The 19,923-nt window shown below is 43.0% G+C and overlaps 1 protein-coding gene across 11 annotated transcripts in view; it reads left to right on the top strand.

Moving 5' to 3' along the window:
- Window positions 1–19,923, top strand: part of KIAA1217 (KIAA1217 ortholog) — an 877,411-nt gene that overhangs the window by 696,235 nt on the left and 161,253 nt on the right. For all 11 annotated transcript variants that reach the window (XM_058436624.1, XM_058436625.1, XM_058436621.1 and 8 more), the window contains one exon: window positions 13,601–13,799. In XM_058436624.1, coding sequence (XP_058292607.1) covers window positions 13,601–13,799 — 199 coding nt within the window. The remainder of the gene's footprint in view (window positions 1–13,600; window positions 13,800–19,923) is intronic.

The following is a 19,923-nucleotide window of genomic DNA, read 5'->3' as shown; positions in this document are numbered from 1 at the left end:
TTTCCCTCACCTGCAAGTGGCATTCTAATCAGTGTGAGCGACTAATGCCTGCACTTTTCGCTGTTTACCTCAATCCTTGATTCAAAACTATCAGAGCCAAGTGCTTGCAGCATTCTGAAATATGTGCATTTCTAAAAATTATGAGAGTCAGTATTAAAATGAACACTAATTGCATGCTTGCTTCAAAATATTTAATTTGCTTTCCACAGATTGGATTGTGGAATCAGCAGTAATGCAACCGCAAGCTGGAGATCTTTGAGTAATTGTTTGAAAAGTGGGCATCTCTAAGCAGAGAACCTATCCTTGCCAGCTTGCTGCGGCAGAATACTCATGGCAGTAAAACAGAAGCCTGAATCATTCTGACAATCCCAAAGCTATGTCGTTCTGCTTTGCTCAGTTCCAATGTGTCCAATGTTGGGTCCCGATCATTTTACTTATATACATTTTAATAATGATCATGATGGAAATAAACACATTTCTTTAGAACTTACATACACCAGGCACTGTTCTAAGTGCCTTACAAGTATTAACTTCTCACAGCAACCCTGTGGGGAAGGTATACTGTGATCCCCATTTTACAAATGAGGTGATTGAGGCACAGAGAAGTTAAGTAACTTGCCCGAGGTCACACAGCTAGGTAATGGCTGTGCTTAGGAAATGTTCAGCCATCTGGCTTTTGTACAAAAGTGACCTCCTTCCCATTGGTCAGTCTTCAGTGATCATGCTTATCTCTTTACCTTCCCCTTCTTAATAATCAGTCTCATTGATCTCTTTTTAGGGTAACAAGCTCAATTTAGAAAGTTCCTACCTAGACAAATGAACATAAAATTTCAAGTTTAGACACTAAAGAAAATTGTCATGTCACACATCATCCCAATTCTGATGGGTGTTTATCCTTAATTTTACTCTTAATCATTTTCACATTCCTAAAATTCATGCAAATTAGAGGCATCTTTATTATTTCCGTGCACTCGTATTGTGCACTAACTTAACACGCAGAAAGGGAAAAGAAGGGCATAGTGAGCTCGTCCCTACAACTTCACACCCTGCCATTCACCTTTATTCCTACTTTCAGAATAGAGATTTGACATTGCCCAGTGGGATTTTCCCATCAGAAGTAGTACAGAGTTTGGGATTCCCTCCCGCTATTCTTTTTTTCTTCTGCTTGAAACAAATAAATCTTCAGTACTGACTTTCCTTTTCTTTCTTTTTTTTTCCATATCAGCAAATAATCGGATATCTGAAATTTTTCTTGAAGTGGTTTTTTGGCATTTACAAGCATTTTAAATTATAATGCTGTTTTTTGGAGATGGAATAGGATGAAGGTTAAGGTTGGAAATCGAAAGTGATCTTCCCCCTTTAGTGAATGAGTAACTCTCAGATCCTCTCCAGATGTCAAATTCTGTTTTGAAATTGGATGTGACTATTTACCTATCTCACAAGACCAAGATGAAGGCATGGTGGATCCATTAAAGGTTTATTTGTACCCTTCTCCTCTCACATAGGATCCCAGAAGCTACAGGACTTCCCAAGTACAGTAGGAAGTTGAGCCATCTAGAATCACCCTACTGAGAGTAATATCGGCTTACTACCTAAGGAAAGCGAAATGCTTGGCATCTTTTATAATTTACCAATTGCTGTCCCATGCAACTTTTTTCCAATTACTTCTTCCTTTATCAAGTAGATATTCTGATTATTTTATAAAAGTGAGAACTGAGGTTCAGAAAGGTTTCATATGAAGTTGCACCGTGAGTTCATGGCAGGATTGGAGTCTGCTTTTCATAAAATAACCTGATAAAAACAGTAAGTTCTCTCATTATAAATTTTGTCTTCTGTCCATCTCTTCAAACACTGGTATACTTTCCTAGAGCAGGACTAGAGGAAAATCAGAATCTTTGGTGCAGAAAGCTAGTTAGAACTTTCACTATGTGTGTGTGTGTGTGTGTGTGTGTGTGTGTGTGTGTTTCATTTGAAAATCATTCCAGTGAAATTGGGCAGGTGGTGGTGGTGGTTGTTTTGGACTGGCAGGAGGGGGAATGTGTTTGAAATTAACAGTGAACTCTATTCCCAGGATGTATGGGGAGGGTCTGGCCATAAGCTCTGAGCCTTGGTGACCCCAGGAACCCACAAGAGTCCTCTTGCCCAGTTCCCTGTGGCCTTCTCCACTGTGGGGTGATGAGGACATCATAAGCTCTCCCATGGCACTACCCATACCCTCACTGAGGGTGAGGGCCTTTGCTAGCAAGGAAAGCCTCTTTGGTTTGGCAACAATGCAATTAAGCTTTAGGGATACCATTCCGTGGCTTGGGATCCCACATCCTCTCCATAAAGCACTGAAGCCTAGGTTGCAGACATGAGCTTAAAAATGGCTTTTGTTAAGGAGGCCTTCTAAGATGTATACTTAGCACCACATTATGCTGGTTGTATTTTACTTGAGATTTCAAAGGCTACAAGCAGGTTTCTTTCCTTTTATCAGTATAATAACAGCAATCCTCACACAGACACCTTTTATCCTATAGCCTTTTAAAGTGCAGTCCTGACTCTCTGAATTACAAAAGCATCTGCAGCCTTGCTCAGACCTCAACCAATGAGGATTTTGACAGCCAAAGCCTGTTCAACTTTTTGCTTGTTTATAAGGCATTACTTTTCTTGTTTCAGAAAGAAAGGAGAGAAAGAATAAATTAATTGTTGTATTCAAGGCAACTTGCAATAAAAAGACATCTACCTGGCCGGGCGCGGTGGCTCACGCCTGTAATCCCAGCACTTTGGGAGGCTGAGGTGGGTGGATCACGAGGTCAGGAGATTGAGAGCATCCTGGCTAACACGGTGAAACCCTGTCTCTACTAAAAATATAACAACTTAGCCAGACGTGATGGCGGGTGCCTGTAGTCCCAGCTACTCGGGAGGCTGAGGCAGGAGAATGGTGTGAACCCGGGAGGCGGAGCTTGCAGTGAGCCGAGATGGCGCCACTGCACTCCAGCCTGTCTCAAAAAAAAAAAAAAAAAAGACATCTACCCTAAGGTAGATACACTGAAAATCAAAAGGCAAAATCTCATAAGAAGAGGAAGCAAATTTTCAAATGTAGGTACTATGATTAGCTTGGACATTAAATTTACTTTCAAGCTTCCTGACATACATGATATTTTACATATGACAAGTTAATACTTATTAATTCTTCAGGAGGCAAAATCATATTCTTTGTTTCAAATTCTAAAAGAAACATTGTTCATGCCTTTATAAAAGGTCCACTGATCAGCATAGTAGGCAGGACCAACAAGTAAACAGCAGGATTCTTCATGTAACTTTTGCTTTTTTAGAGAAGGATCTTGCTGTGTGACCCAGGCTGGAGTACAGTGGCATGATCATAGCTCACTGCAGCCTTGAACTGCCAGGTTCAAGGGATCCTCCCACGTCAGCCTCACGAGTAGCTGGGACTACAGGTGTGCACCACGACTCCCAGCTAATTTTCATGTTTGTTTTTTGTAGAGATGGGATATTGCCGAGGTTGGTCTCAAACTCCTGGCTTCATTTATCCTCCTGCCTCAGCCTCTCAAAGTGCTGCAATTATAGGCGTGAGCCACCACACCTAGTCCAGGCTTTTAATTTTGTATTGGCAAAACGAAAAGAAGAAAACACATCACTGAATAAAAATTGCATGAATGTATTTCTGAAAGGGGTGAAAGTCTGAGTTAAGGAGATCCAGACTTGGAACTTACTGATGATCTAATTTTCTAACTTGGTAGAAAGATGCTAAATGGAGATCATAGTCGAGCTAGGCTTTATTTTCTTTAAATAGCTTTTATCTCATTCTGGCTTTGGGGAGGAGTCAGAGAGCAGTCAATTTGAGGTGGTATTTCAGTAGAGTTTATGTCATGTTACAGGTAGGCCACACGGCAGGCGGGTGGCAGGTTGATGTCTAATCCTGGAGTTAAAAATGCCACCCTGCCTTCTGATCTGATAAGAATCCCTGTCTCCTCTGCAAGGCAACAGATCTAGCAGCTCCTTTAGGTGGAACCAAACCTCTTCAAGGAAAAAAAAAAGAATACTGTATCATCTACAGACTTTGAAGGGTGGAAAGGTAGAAAGTATCTCTGGAATCATAGAACATTGCTAAAATTCCAAATTTACCTAGAATCAATTTTTAAGAGCTTTTAAATTAAATTACTGTAATGGTATCAGAACTACAGATGTGGAAGTCTGTCTCTTTAAAAGGTGGAGTGCAATCTGCATGTCTGAAATTGATTTGATGGCCTTGGCGCTTTTCTTAGCCATATCGTTTTGTAGAATCGGAAGTTCTTACAATTCTGGATTCCTGCCAAATATTGCATGGCATGAAAATGAAAATGTGTTTCCCATCTCGTGTTTTCCCCTTGCGTTTGTGTTGTCATTTCAGGGGCCATCTCCAATGACAAATTCTTAAACCTATTATCCAATCATACAGAATACACAAGAGAAGACAGGAACGGGCATGAATACATTCAGGTTGCCATAGATAGGAATCCTTCTGGATTCTAAACATTTTATGGGAAAGTTCCCTTCCTCTGATCTATTCTTTAAAAATATCATGCCTATTTAGTAATTCTCTGATTTGTAAAAACAACATATTCTTATTTTGGAGAAATAAAGAAAGTTTGTCACTCTTATCCTAAGCAAACTAATGCAGAACAGAAAACCCAATGCGGCATGTTCTCGCTTATAAGTGAGAGCTAAACATTGGGTACACATGGGTATAAAGATGGCAACAATAGACACTGGGGACTCCTGGAGCAGGGAGGCAGGAGGAGAGCAAAGGTTGAAAACCCATTGAATACTATGCTTGTTACCAAAACACCAGGGGTTTGGTCTAGGTTCTGCTGCTCACCAAACAGAAAACCAATCACTGAGACAAGTATTGCCAAGGAAGAAGGCTTTAATCGGGTGCTGCAGCCAAGGAGACAGAATCTCAGCCTCACCTCCATCTCCTTGACTGACTAGAACTAGGGGTTTATATAGCAGGAAAGAAACATAAGAACATGTAAGAAAACAAGAACTGAGGAGGGGCAAGGAAACAATCATGATGAATGAGGAGTGTGGCATCTGGTGTGGTGATCTGGTGAGTTTCAGTTCTTTGATACTTTTTTGAGAGGCCTAAAGGTGTTTCCTGAGGAAGGAACTCAGATAAAACAAATACTAGTTTCCAGCTTTGAGACCAGAACAATTTCTTGTTCAGTTTATCAAACAAAAATAATCTATGGGACTGTTGGGTCAGTTTCATGCTCACTGCCTGGGTGACGGGATCAATTGTACCCCAAACCTCAGCATTTTGCAATATACCCATGTAACAAACCTGCACACTACAATAAATCTAAAATAAAAGGTGAAATTATTTAAAAAGAAAGTATATTACCCATAATGCCACCATCAAAAGAAAACTAATGCTGGTATTTGGCTATATTGTGTCCAATTACTAAATTATACCCCAAAATTACATTAAAACACCTTTGTTATGATTGTGTAGTACTCTAGAGTACACAGACATTGTAATTTGTTAACCAGCCTTCTAAATTGTTTCAAGATTTACTTATTCTGTTAAAGATGTAATATGTACAGATTTGCTTCCTGACACTCCAGTACAAGAACTACCACTTTTCTTAATTTTCCCAAATCAAACTAATCTATCCTGGCTTCAGCAATTATTGAGAAATTCATTCTCATCATATTAAGGGGAAGCATTGTCCCCTCACTTGGAGTCATAAGGAAATCTTGAAGAGCGTGTCCAATCCAATAAAACCAGGCCAGGGCCTCTGAGTCTCCCGGGATTCATAGTGAATTGCTTTCCGTGCAGCCTGTTTGCATCCAGGTTTATGGGGACCTTTGCCAAGTATCCTAAGTGTGAGCACCTGGTTCCACCCACTCTAAGCATGTCACACATCCATCCTCCCAGTTGTGGGTCACTTCTTGCAAATGGAATCCAAGTCTTCCCAATTTGAAGAGCACCATCGCCACCACTGACACCAAAACTGTCACTCTCTTCTTGGCTCTGGGAAGTTGTCCACTCCCCTCTTCCTGCGCAATTAGGAACTTCCTCCTTTCCCCTTCTGGAGGCAAGTACAGACTTCTTTTCCAAATACCTTTACCTTCTAACCCCAATTTAGGGAGAGAGTCTTCAGCGTGGCCTCTGTAGCATGGGGATACCATTAACAACCCTTCCCTGTGGGAAGACCTTAGAACTTGAAGGCTTGGCAGTTTCCCAGGAGGCGATGGCTAGCAATAGAAGTTCCATCAATTTTTTGTTTGTTTCTGACAACCAAAAGGACAAGGTAAATTAACAATACCTCAGAAGATGAATCTGACACACAGATAATACTCTATGGAGAGTATTTGCATAGTGTGGTGCTTATTTAAACAATGAGGAAGAGCCCTTTTCTGCACAGAGGTGTCCTTGTCATTTGTTTGTTTGCAGCTGTAGGAGGGCAGGGGGCTTTGCATGGTGACAGTGGGTTGGTAGAGGAGTCCTGCCTGGCTCACTTCACTCCACACAGGATGCCTCAGTGCAGGGATGACTGTGGCTGGCTCCATATGAGCTGCCCATGGGCAGGGGGTACTGGGTATCACTGCCCTTTCAGCTTTCCAATCTGATAATGAAATAATACACACAGAGAAGGAAAATGTGGAAACAAAAGATGCAGTTGTACTTTGCCCAACTGCTGAATCGTCTGATTTCCATCCAGAACAAATGCCATTCTGTTTTCACAGGTGAAAATCATGAATAATGTCTGGGTACTCTTTGGATGGAAAAGGGAGAAAAGTGTTGAAATATTAGCGTGGAAGAAACAGGATATAAACTGAGTGTATCAAGGATATTTCATCAAAATAAATCCTAGAGAAAATGCTTCCCCTTTGTCCAAGTCAGAGAAGAGAAATACTATTATCAGACCTCAACTTAAGCTAGGAGAAACATGAGAATCTCAGATATGCACCGTTGGAAGTTGGCATTAAAATGTGGTTCGTGAATATAGATCTATCTTATTGTAAGGCCCAGAAGTTCCTGGTTACTAGTAAGCCTGGCACGTATCCACAAACTGCTCACATGCAGCATCCAGATGTCCACTAAACACTCAATTTTGTGTGTGTGTATATTGTATTGTAGATTAACAGCAGGACCCTCTAGTGCCTGCACCCAAGGTTTCCATTAAAAACAAAAGCTGCTGATTTATTCTCCTCTACCACCATTTCTCTGAGTCTTTAATGCCAGACCCACCCCAAAATTACAAGATCATAATAAAACTAATTACAGTTCTCTTCTCCATTTGTGTTGCGGTTCTCACATCCACCCGTTGTATTTCAGAATCATGAGTGTCTCAGTCTATTCCCCAGAGTGATCATAATTGCAAGAATGGCACTGGGGAGATAATTGACTCAGATTTTGCTTTTCTGTCCATAAGTTACAGAAGCCGTGGGAAGTTGCCAAGAAGACATGCATAGCTAAGCCTTGCTGTCCTTTTTTAAAATTTTGTATTCTTCTGTTATTTTTTAGAGATGGGAGTCTTGCTGTTTCTCCCAGGCTGATGTGCAGTGGTGTCACCCTAGCTCACTGCAGCTTCAACCTCGGGCTCAAGCCATCCTCCTGCCTCAGCCTCCCCAGTAACTGGAACTACACGTGTGCAGCACCACACCTGGCTAATTTTTTAATTTTTTGTAGAGACAGAGTCTCACTAGGTTGCCCATGCTGGTCTCGAACTCCTGGGCTCAAGCAATCCACCTGCCTAGGCCTCCCAAAGTTCTGGGATTACAGGTGTGAGCCATCTACCTGACTCCAGGGCTCGCTGTTGGAAATATACACCTGGCTATTTGGTCACAGGACTCACCAGAGAATGGCAGGTGGCCACCTGAAGGAAGAAGACCTCAGCTGATGCTGTCATCAGGGGTGGATTTATGTAAGGATGGGAGGTAAGATAGAAGCCAGGTGTGCCCGATGGAGCTAGCTCCCTGTCTTCCTTCCCACCCTTAGTCCTCAACCCAGCATGGACATTAAAGACTTGGAAACTAGAAGGAGGGCAGAAAATGGGAAAAAGGCAACTGCACTGTGGCTTGTAGAAAGGACTCTGTAAGCAAATTTAGAAGCGTAGAGCCTCCATAGTGAGAGTTTATTAATTTTCCTTTGGAGTACCATGAAGCAGGAATGGTAAGGAAAACCTAAATTCTGTAGATGATTTATTTGTTAATTTAATATTTTGTTCCTGGAATTTCTAATAAGAGTACCTAGCAACTAGAATGTTCTCTTCAACTGAAATCAGAATTTTGACTAGGTTTGAGTTGAAAGTTTCACAAGTGAAAGAAATGGGGCTAAAGTGTCTGAATGTCATGATTAAATTAACCACGTCCTTTAATGAGTGCTAGGAATGAGTCATTCCAAATATATTTGCATGTGGAAAACTTCATTGTATTTTCACATGCCCTGTGGCAAATTGGGCATTAATTAGGATGAAGTAAAACTTCATCACAGCAATGTTGATTTTTCTTTTCACAATAGAATGTAATCTGAAGCAAAGTGAATACCTTGGCTAGCCAGACACCCCACTGTTCGTGGCAATTAACATATTATGTAAAGCTACATTTGCAGGTTCATTTTCTGGACATTGGCGTTCCAATTTAGGGTTTAAGGGTCTGAAAACGGGAATGAAAAATACATCGTCAATACCTCTAGCTCTAACTTTCTTTTATCTTTGTTGTTATCTCCAAATCCAATAGCATTGCAAAGAATATGAATAAATCCGATCTCCCTCGCAAAACAGTGCACTTGGTGAACATTTCAGCAAATATTTGTTCATGATGTTAAAATGAAATCATGGCTGTCTTTTAAAAATTAATGCTGTTCAACTATGTTGCATACACTTGAGGACATAAATGCGGAAAGCCAGATCTTAGCACTACCTAGCTATATATTTCTATGGAACAGGTGCTATAGGATAAATAATTCGAAGGAAATCTCAGTAAACTTTTTTTCTGGGTGACATGATCTTTTCTTCTTATATGATGTGTACTTAGAAAGTTTTGGTCCTGCAAGGGATCTGAGACACCAACTAGCTCAACCTCTGGCCTTACAGATGAGATAGCTATGACTCAGTGAGGTTATACGTGGACCAGTTTTTGGCAGAAGCTGAACTAGAACTAGTATTCCCAGACTCCTGGTTAAATAAAAATTTTAGGTAGAGTGCAGTGGCTCACACCTGTAATCCTAGCACTTTGGGAGACTGAGATGAAAGGATCGCTTAAGCTTAGGAGTTTGAGAGACCAGCCTGGGCAACAAAGTGAGACCTCCTCTACAAAAAATTAAAACAATTAGCTGGGCATGATGGTGCACACCTGTAGTCCCAGCTACTCAGGGGGCTGAGATGGGAGGATGGCTTGAGCCTGGGAGATCGAGGCTGCAGTGAGCCATAATCTCACTACTGCACTCCAGCCTGGGCAATAGAGACCCTGTCTGACTGAATGAATGACCAACCAACCAATCTCACCACTGGTGTCAACTCTGGAGTGCGCCACACGTGATCTTTGCTCCTTTCATTTGGTAGAATTTCAGGGCAAGCTGCTTTTTCTATTTTCTCAGTGATAATCAGTAGTATGAGGTTACAGGGAAGGTTAAATAAGATTACCACATGACAGTTACTTGGTACAGAGCAGCAGGCACCTGATATGTTGGGTCCTTTATTTCTTCCCTCATCCTTTCATTAGGAAGAGAATATTTCTAGAGGGTCAATCACAGATGCAGAACAGGAGAGAGCTGCATTGAGCCAATTACACCAGCATGTCTTGGTGACAGAGAGACCCCTTTGAAGAAGAGAAGAATAGAAAAGACCACTGGGGTTCAGGTGGCCTGATTATACAGACCACCCCCTTCCTGCATGACCCCAAAGGGCTTACCATTTGGGTTTGCAGGTTTGGGGTTGCCTAATGATTTGCAGAAGTCTTTACAAGGTTGTGATGGAAACAGAGAGAGATTGGTGTCATGGATCTCCATGGAGCAAGGAGGAAAATCCAGTCTTACGGACCCTTGAGTCCTGCTCACATGGCTCAGAGAATATTCCCACCATCCCCTGTTTCCTCCTCAGCTAGGGGTAGCTCTCCACTCAGCAGCTTAGGGTAGCAGCATCAAACACCAAGCTGTAGGCCATGCATGACTGAGAAAAGTTTTCACCGGAGGCAAAATGAGAACACTAACTCTAACATAAAGAATTTTTCACTAGATCAAACCTGAAATTGTGTTTGCTTCCCCTTTTTTGAGTATTACAGTATCTTTCCTTTCTTATGGTAAAAAAATCATACCACAGAGAGTAAGATTTCTTTAATGCCTCTTACTTTGCAAAATAAAATCAACATCCCTGTATTGTAACCTCTCATAAATTTGGGGGGAATTTTTTTTTAGAAATTTTCATCTATGAAATGTAAAATAATGGGAACTATGATTATGGAAATAAGCTCCAGAGAGTTTAGCTTTCTCCATGGTTCTTACTAATACGAATATGTGAGCATCGTAGCAGCTTAGCCAGGAGGAACCATTAGAATCGATGTTGGTCAATGATGGTTTGCTTGCAAGGCACAGTTATCCCAAACTACTGCAAGAACAAAAATTGAATTAATTGAAGGAATTCACTGGAAGGACCCCACAGTGTACTGGAAACAGAAAGTGGGAAGCCCAGGAGACCCCAGATGGCTGCTGTCTTATCTTTTGTGCTCTCTGAAGTTCGTGGGGGTCTCACATCTCTGCTTTTTAATACAGATTCGCTTTATTTTTTTTCTCTGCACTTTTTTCTGTTTCACTTTCCCTGCCCATTTTAATCACAGCTTCAAGTTGAAAACTAAGTTGTTTCAAGTTCTCCATAGACATTGACTAATAGATCCTCTGTCCCAGATCTAAATTTATAATTGAGAGAATTTAATTGGACCACCTAAGTTCAGGTGGCTACTTCTTGACCCAATCAGGAAAGACATTTCCAGGGGCAAGAATTTGATTGATCCAGCTAAGATCAGGTGACTACTGTTTAGTCCAATCAGGAAAGACCAGGCTGGGAGTGGGTGGTCCTGCGCTTTATTGCTCAGTTCAGAGCCACCCTCGCACCTCCCTCACCTACACTCTTCTTCCTCCCCCGATGCCCCTTTAAACTCAGCAGTTACTGCCCCAAACTCCTTCTGCACTCAGCGTGATGTGCCTCTTCATTCTTCCTGTCCATCTCTTGCATATGTATTATATTTTGCCCCCATATAGACCTTATATGCTTGATGAGCTCAGTAACTTTTATCTCTGGTGCACTTTTACCCGTGGTGCCTAGCACTGTTCCAAAATGCTATTTTGACTTTTTTTTTTTTTTCAAACATATCAGATCACAGAGTATTTGGCACAAGTGTCAGCAATTTCCATTGTCTTTTCTCTGAACTAAATGATGTCTCAGCAGCAAGCTGGCATCAGAGGGGAGAGTACTGCGTGTGAGGAGATTGCTAATATGTAGTGATCGTTTTCAGTGAGAACGTGAATAACAACAAAAAGAGGAGTTTACATTTGGAGCTAAATAGCTATGTATAGGAAGTGAGGGGAGAAAAAATATATAGCCCTGCATCTCTGATTTTTCTACTTACCTACCACTACAATGACCCTGAACAAGAAACAGAGATTTGATTTTGATTTTCTTCAAGGATTATTACCTTCTGCAATGGAAAATGACAACTCATCAAATGTATGGTTTCTGCCATGAGCTGCAAAGATGACCAAACGGCGGAGGTTATAAGTGTAGCCATGTTGCTTAAAGTAATATTATTTCTTGGCTATCTTGCTAAACTGAATCTATCTTCTTTTAAAAAAAAATGTCAGGAATGAGGACATCATACCTTGATATTCTGCTGAGCACAGTAAGGAGGAAGCTACTTCACTGAGGACCACACGAATTTGTCTAAATCTTGGTGAACTGGGCAGTGATTTAGGGATAATTTTCCTGGTCAAATACTTGTAACGTGTGTCAAAGCCAGATCCCCATAACAGAAGCAGACTTTGTAAAAAATAAATCTCGGGATGCACCACTTTGGGGACTTGCACAGAAAAATTAACCAAAGGAGACAATTTGACTGTTAATGCATGTCCTTTCTGGTCACGATATTGGCATGTAATCTGAGCTGAGTTTCCTGTAGAACACCCAGTCATCTCCTTGAAGCCACATCCCTTAAGAAATACAAGGCGGAAGGTACTGACCTTATCCCTGCTTTCCTCTATGGGAAGGTCCTGAGAGGCATATAGGAAGGTGTGATTGTCTGGATAATGCAATTGGTTCTGTTGAGAGGGGTCTTCTTGTACTTTTAGCAAGAAGCTGCTCATCCCATTCTCAAAGGGTACTGCTAGAGTATCAGGCACACCTTGGGCATCCCTGAAACAAATCTGTAGCCCAAACCTCAAGGCAGGACTGGCTACAGAATTGTCAGGGTACCTTGTTCAAATATCATTAATAAGGCCAGGCATGGTGGCTCGCACCTTGGAATCCCAGCACTTTTGGAGGCGAGGCCGGGGTGCATCACCTGAAGTCAGGAGTTTAAGACCACCCTGGCCAACGTGGCACAACCCCATCTCTACTAAAAATACAAAAATTAGCTGGGCATGGTGGCACATGCCTGTAATCCTGGCTACTTGGGAGGTTGAGGGAGGAGAATTGCTTGAACCCAGGAGGCAGAGGTTGCAGTGAGCCAAGATGGTGCCATTGCACTCCAGTCTGGGCAACAAGAATGAAACTCCATCTCAGAAAAAAATAAAATAAAATAAAATACAAAATAAAATAAAAATCTCCCTTGCAATGTGAGTTTACTGATTGTGGAAACAGTCTTGGTATAAGACTCTGAAGGACCAGTTGTGTTCAGTTTACTCTGGTATGAGCAGCTCATCCATCTAGGGTACATAGAAGAGTATACAGTCCCATCTGTTGTGAAAGCACTGTTAGAATTTGTCTGGCAAAAGGAATTGTTTTGCTATCACTTTCCTATAATGTGGCTTGTCCTCAACTCCCTGTTCAAAATGCACCACATAAGTCAAACAATAAAAATCTTAATGGAGACCAGGTGCAGCGGGTCACGCCTATAATCCTAGCACTTTGGGAGGCTGAGGCAGGCGGATCACCTGAGGTCAGGAGTTCAAGAGTACTCAAAGTACTCAAAGCCTGGCCATCATGGTGAAACCCCGTCTCTGCTAAAAATACAAAAACTAGCCGGGCATGTTGGGGCGCACCTGTAGTCCCGGTTATTCAGGAGGCTGAGGCACAAGAATTGCTTGAACACGGGAGGCGGAGGTTGTAGTGAGTCGAGATCACTCCACTGCACTCTGGCAATAAATAAATAAATAAATACATACATACATACATACATACATACATACATACAATGGAACACTTAAGGGCAATGTTATTTTCCGGAAATTTTCACAACTGATACTTTGACCCACTGGGTCTTTACTTTTCTCTAACCCTTGTGATGGACTTTTCCCCCTTGCCATATTATTTTTCCAGATTAATAGAAATGGCATTGGACATATTTTCAACATGATTAATAATAGTCTATTTTCCCACTTTCTTTAAAATGCCTTTTGCAGACAAGGAGCCCCAAACTGTCTCACAGTCCTCAACCACCCAGTCTGGGTGACCCGATCGAGCATTTATCAGAGACATCTGCTGATTCTTTGGAAGCCATGTCTGAGGGGGATGCTCCAACCCCTTTTTCCAGAGGCAGCCGGACTCGCGCGAGCCTTCCCGTGGTGAGGTCAACCAACCAGACGAAAGAAAGATCTCTGGGTAAGCTTTAGAAGGCAGTTTCTGATGCCCTTTTCTTACTGAATGTGTTTCTTGTTATACTACTGAACCTATACCCTTTCATTCAACATTACTTTGATCTTGATTTGCAAATACTCTAGTAATGGGAAACTTCACTGGTTTAATAACAAGCATTGAGGATTTGCCTGCTGGGTAATCATCAGGTCAAGTGCAAGCTGATTTTGAGGCTGGGCACATTCAGAAGTGGTTGGGATTAGCAGTTCAAGCCAAGAGGCTAGCAGTATTTTACCTATGTTCCTGCTACTATACAGCAGGAGTCCCCAGCCCCCAGGCCATGGACCAGTACCAGTCTGTGGCCTGTTAGGAACCGGACCACGCAGCAAGAGGTGAGCAGAGGATGAGCGAGCATTACCGCCTGAGCTCCGCCTCCTGCCAGATCAGCTGTGGTATCAGCTTCTCATAGGAGCTGAACCCTGTTGTGAACTGCATGAGTGAGGGATCTAGGTTGCATGCTCCTTATGAGAATCTAACTAATGCCTGATGATCTGAGATGGAACAGTTTCATCCCGAAACCATCTGCCATCCGTGGAAAAATTGTCTTTCACGAAACCAGCCCCTAGTGCCAAAAAAAATTGGAGACCACTGCTCTATAGGAAATTGTGAGGAACTGGCCATAGAATGATCCTCTTCTCACCTTGCAAACCTCCTCTCCAGTCTCAGAAGCCAGGACAGTTGGCATTTGTACCCAGTGATGTGGGTCTCCACCAGCCCTGCTGCACCTGTCTGGTAGTCCAGTGAAGGAGATGGCGAAAAGGGACAATGTGGCCAACATCTGCATGACTGTTCATAAGAACCATAAACACGAGGCTGTTCCCACTACCGCGTGAAAGGATAGAGGGGCTTGGTGTGTGTAGTGCACAGCTTTTCTGAAAGGCAGAAGGATTCTTTTTATGATTTTACCACGTATCATTTCCTTTTTTTTGTATTGAATGTTCACTTTGTATCTTGCTTTGCTTTTTTAATTTCTCTTTTTGGCGCTTTAACAAAATGGACAAGTCGTGAGGATTTAGACCTCTCTGTCAAGGGGGCAGATGTTTCTTATGCTTCATTGCCATGTTAAGGTTCTGATTTGGGTACTTGTGTTTGCAAACAGATGGGCTTGGGGATAAGAGGGGACAGGAAAAGAGTCAACATGCAAAAGCCTTCAGAGTCTAGCACGTGCAAAAGACAGCTGAACTCTACCATGTAAAACTGAGCAAATGCCTTGCTGGAAGAAGAAAGAAAAAAATAGATGTGAGAGAAGGTACCCTGATTTTGTTTCTTTTGCTGCAGATGATGACCCAAGCAGACTGGATTCAGACATTGTCCTAGCTTTCCTAAAAAACCCCCACAAATTTGTTGTTATTTGTAGTATCAATATTAATATTTAAAGTTAAATTTTGTGTGTTTGATCTTAGGTTAGTAATCTAGGATCCTCATTGTATAAATGAGAGAAGACCACAGAAAATGTGCTTTTTGTTTATGTGTGTGTTTGCTTGTTTGAGCTCACACAGTTAATTAAATGGCAGCAGTGGGAAGTCCAGGGCTCCAGTTCCCATTAACATAATCTTACAAATGAAGGGACAAGGACACACAGGGGAGGGGCACACCCAAGGAACATCATGGGCCAAGACAGTGTCAAGATGACACAGGCTTCCACACCATCACCAGGCTGGGGCTTTCTTTCTGGATTCAAGAAATTTGTGGTTTCTTTCTTTTCTTTTTTTCCTTGAGACAGAGTTTTGCTCTGTCACCCAGGCTGGAGTGCAATGGCATGATCATGACTCACTACAGCCTCCACTTCCCAGGTTCAAGGGATCCTCCCATCTCAGCCTTCTGAGTAGACAGGACTACAGGCACGCACCCAGAAGCCTGGCTAATTTTTTATTTTTTGTAGAGATGGGGTCTCACTATGTTGCCCAGGCTGGTCTGGAATTCCTGGACTCAAGTAATCCTCCCACCTTAACCTCACAAAATGGTGGGATTATAGGCGTGAGCCAGCATGCCTGGCCTGAAACTTGTGCTTTCTTAACTCCACTCACACTTAGGAGACAGGCAAGGAATGGGATTTCTCCTTTGTGCTTGGAGGAAATGAGCTCAGGTCTCTGTAAAGATAACCTCGTCTCTGCAAACCAAAACGAAGATAAGAATAAACGCCTATCCGCCTTCCCCCATACCTGGGGAACTTTGACTCTGTCGGATAATGGATCTTTTGTCTTAAAGGAAGGAATTTCCTCTGCAGCCAAGAACGGATGGCAGTGCAGGTTGAGACTTGCTGGGTTCAGGAACCAAGCCTTGGGGCAGAGAGGCTGCAGGAGCTGGGGCCGGCTTGCCCAAGGAATGGCTGAGGGTGGCGGGTGTTTTCACACAGGGTGGCCATGCTTCTGCAAATTGCTCCATTTTACTTAGCATCCTTTGCTGTAGAATGCCGGTGTGCTGTCACAGCAGGCTAAAAAATGCATCTGACCTGTTTATTCTGCCCTCCCTGTAACGGGCTTTTTGGCCTGCCATTTTTCACTACTCCTGGATAGAAACAAAGGAACACAGTAAGAGGAGAGGAGAGAAATGAGAAGTTTCTTGCCAAAGCCAAGGGAAGCTCTGGTTCCAGAAAATGAGGCTGGCACTGGGCCAACTGGGTTGATGTTGCCCTTGACGACCTCTTTGTGACCTATTGGGGAATGTCCCCCCAGCTGCACCTGGCCCTTATGGCGTAATCCAGTTGAGCCTGGACGGGAAATAAAAAGGAAAATGTGACTCACAGCAAGTGCAAATGCAGTCTCCCGCCCAGGGGACTTGCTCAGCTTAGTCTTTGGGAAACTCCCTGCCTGCCTGGCCTTATTTAACACACAGACGCATGGGTTCCTGGGATAAACAGTGCTCCCCAGAGAGCCCCGGCCATGAGCAGGGTGTCTACCAGCACCTGGGTGGCCCAGAAGCACAGCTGCAACTCCATGGGGCCTCAGATATGCCGACTGGATACTTTGAGCTGTAACCCCCCTGGAAACCTGCTGTTGATGCCGTCTGGAAGCCCTGGGTGTCTTTTGGAATCTGTATGTTGTCACTTTATCTCAATCCACAGAGTTTTAAGTTCTCTCATGAAGCCCTGTTGATCTTGCCTTTATTTAAAATTTTGATGGTTTGTTTATCATGAATTTTTTTTTATCATTTTATCTTTTAAGAGCAATTTTTTATGTTTGTAACAAGATCGAGCAGAAAGTACAGACAGTTCCCATACACCTTTGGCCTCCACACATGCACAGCCTCCCCCATGATCAGCATCCCCTACTAGAGTGGTACGTTTGTTACGATCAATGAAATGAGACCGACACATTGATATCACCTAGAGTCCATAGTTTACATTGGGGTTCACTCTTGGTGTTGTACATTCTATGGATTTGGACCAAGAGGCTGTCAAGGGCAACATCAACCCACCTGGCCCAGTGTCGCCCAGGCTGGAGTGCAGTGGTGCGATCTCTGCTCACTGCAAGCTCCGCCTCCCGGGTTCACGCCGTTCTCCTGCCTCAGCCTCCTGAGTAGCTGGGACTACAGGTGCCCGCCACCACGCCTGGCTAATTTTTTTGTATTTTTAGTAGAAACCAGGTTTCCCCATGTTAGCCAGGATGGTCTCGATCTCCTGACCTTGTGATCCGCCCGCCTCAGCCTCCCAAAGTGCTGGGATTACCAGCGTGAGCCACCACACCCACCTGCTTTTTAAAAGTATTGCACAAAGACATTATTTATCATGATCACTGAGCTTTTGGGAGACCCTTAAATTTTGCACTGGAGGTATGTGTCTTGTTGACCTCACCCCAGTGCTGTCCCCTCATGTCACCCCAGGAGCATCAGATACTGTTACTGCCAGCCCCCAGCCATGGGGCCTGGAGTAAGGAGAGTGAGGAAAGCCCAGTTCCCGGCCTGTACACTGGCACATGGTGCCACAGTTTGTCACTGGAGTCCTTCCCCAGCTCAGGCAGCACAGAAAGGGGAGGGCTAGGCAACTTGAGGGTGGAGCCAGGACAAGGTGGAATCCTCACACCACTCTGGCTCCTGAGAGGGGAGGAAACCTTCCCTCACTTCAGTCTGCCTGTGCCTGGAGATAAACTTGCCTGCCTCTTGGTTTCTCCACTTGAATAAGTCCTCATTTCTATTGCTTCAATGTATTTGGGGGATGGGAGAAATGCAGGAAGGCTGAGCATGGTATTTCACAAATGGTGTTAAAAGACATGCAAGAGAGAGTGTGGGGAACAGTAGCTGTGTTTTGGACCCGTCTTAGACATCACTGGTGTCTCTGTAATGGTCTCCCTCGGGTGCTGTCCTGGGATGCAAGGTGTCTACTTCTCATTTGGGAGAAGCATTTTGACATTCAGACAGAGCCAAGTGACAGCAACACACAAGTCCTTTCTGAGGCTTAGAGCCTAGAAATTTACAAAGAAGAAAGGTAAAGAAAGAAATTGATGGGTTCAGCAGCACTGACTTATCCCATTGCCAGGTTCCAACAACCTATCGTGTCTAAATCTTTACTTCCACAGAGTGGTGGGTTCCCTGCCCTCTCCTCTCATCCAGAGCCCAGCTGAAATTCTTTTCAGTGGAATTTATGCCACTTCTCCTTTACTCTGTCTTCAGTGAAAATAGAGAAGACCAGGAGAAGGGAAGACTAAAAAGTAAAGTGAAAACCGCCCTCCAGTAGAATTTGGTTGCAGAAATAATTTCCATGAAAAATGGTCCTGCTGATATTAGGTCTGGAGTCTTAATGATGGAGTAGTTTCCTTTTAATCATGATGCTGTCTTAGAAATGCCTGTCTGGAATGTGACCATGGGCGGGGGCTGGTGTCTGGCCACTGCGTAGTCGGCCTTCGGGGAAAGGGTAGCCACAAGATGTTCCCACTCTTCTGTGAGCCCTCAGGAATTTGAAAATAAGACTCATGTGAAAACAGGAACAACAGCAGCAACTTCTTGATGCAGACAGATTCCTTCGTTGACCATATTCTGAATGCATAGCTTTAGAAAAGAGACCTCAGCGACCAGCCCGGCAGCCAGAGGAGTTCCCATTTCTGTAACAAGCTGCCTCTGAAACACTCAGACTGAAAAAGCAAAAATGATCTTAAGTGGCATAGGAGGATTTTAGACTGGTTAGAGGGGGAAGTTCCCCAGGGGGATGAATTATTGAATATCTATGTGGCTGTTCTTTTATTCCAATATGATTAACTTTGATGCTTATCATTCCCTATGGGAATTTAAGGAAAAGAAGGCTCATAATTGCCAGAATCTTCCATCTTGTGTACATGCAAGGCTGAGTAGGAAATCAGGGCAAAGGAATTGAGGAATTGTCTGTCTCTAAAGATGAAAACAAAGAGGGGGCAACAACTATAAGACTAATGTGAGACTGTCTGAATGTGAACAGTTATTTCTTGAATATTCAAAAATAAATATATTTTATTTATTTATTTAGAGACAGGGTCTTTATCTGTTGCCCATGCTGGAGTACAGTGACACAAACATAGCTCACTGCAGCCTTGAAGTCCCTGACTCAAGCGATCCTCCCCCCTCATCCTCCTGAGTAGCTGGGACTACAGGTGCATAGCACCATGCCCAGCTAATTTTTCTATTTTTATTTTTTTTAGAAATGGGGTCTTGCTATGTTTTCTGCTGGTCTCAAACTCCTGGCCTCAAGTGATTCTCCCACACTGACCTCCTAAAATGCTGGGATTACAGGCATGGGCCACGCACCTAGCCCAAAAGATAAAAGAATTTTAAACAAATGAAAAGAAGTATTGCTCTGTAGAGTAAGTGAAACATTTATGAAATTTGTTTTTTCTAAGAGCTTGTAGTTATTGAAAGGTCATACTGTAAAAACAAAAATTTGCAGAACACAGTTTCATAGCAGGTCAATAAGTTCATGGTCAGGCTCTTAGGCTGCTAGCATAGAAAACGTCAGAGCAGGCAGAGACACAACAAAAAAAAGAGAATTTTAGACCAATATCCCTGATGAACATTGATGCAAAAATCCTCAATAAAATACTGGCAAACTGAATCCAGCAGCACATCAAAAGGCTTATCCATCAAAATCAAGTTGGCTTCATCCCTGGGATGCAAGGCTGGTTCAACT

This window comes from Hylobates moloch, unplaced genomic scaffold, assembly GCF_009828535.3.
Source record: "Hylobates moloch isolate HMO894 unplaced genomic scaffold, HMol_V3 SCAFFOLD_3, whole genome shotgun sequence".
NCBI lineage: Eukaryota > Metazoa > Chordata > Mammalia > Primates > Hylobatidae > Hylobates > Hylobates moloch.
This window is presented reverse-complemented; position numbering and strand designations above follow the sequence as displayed.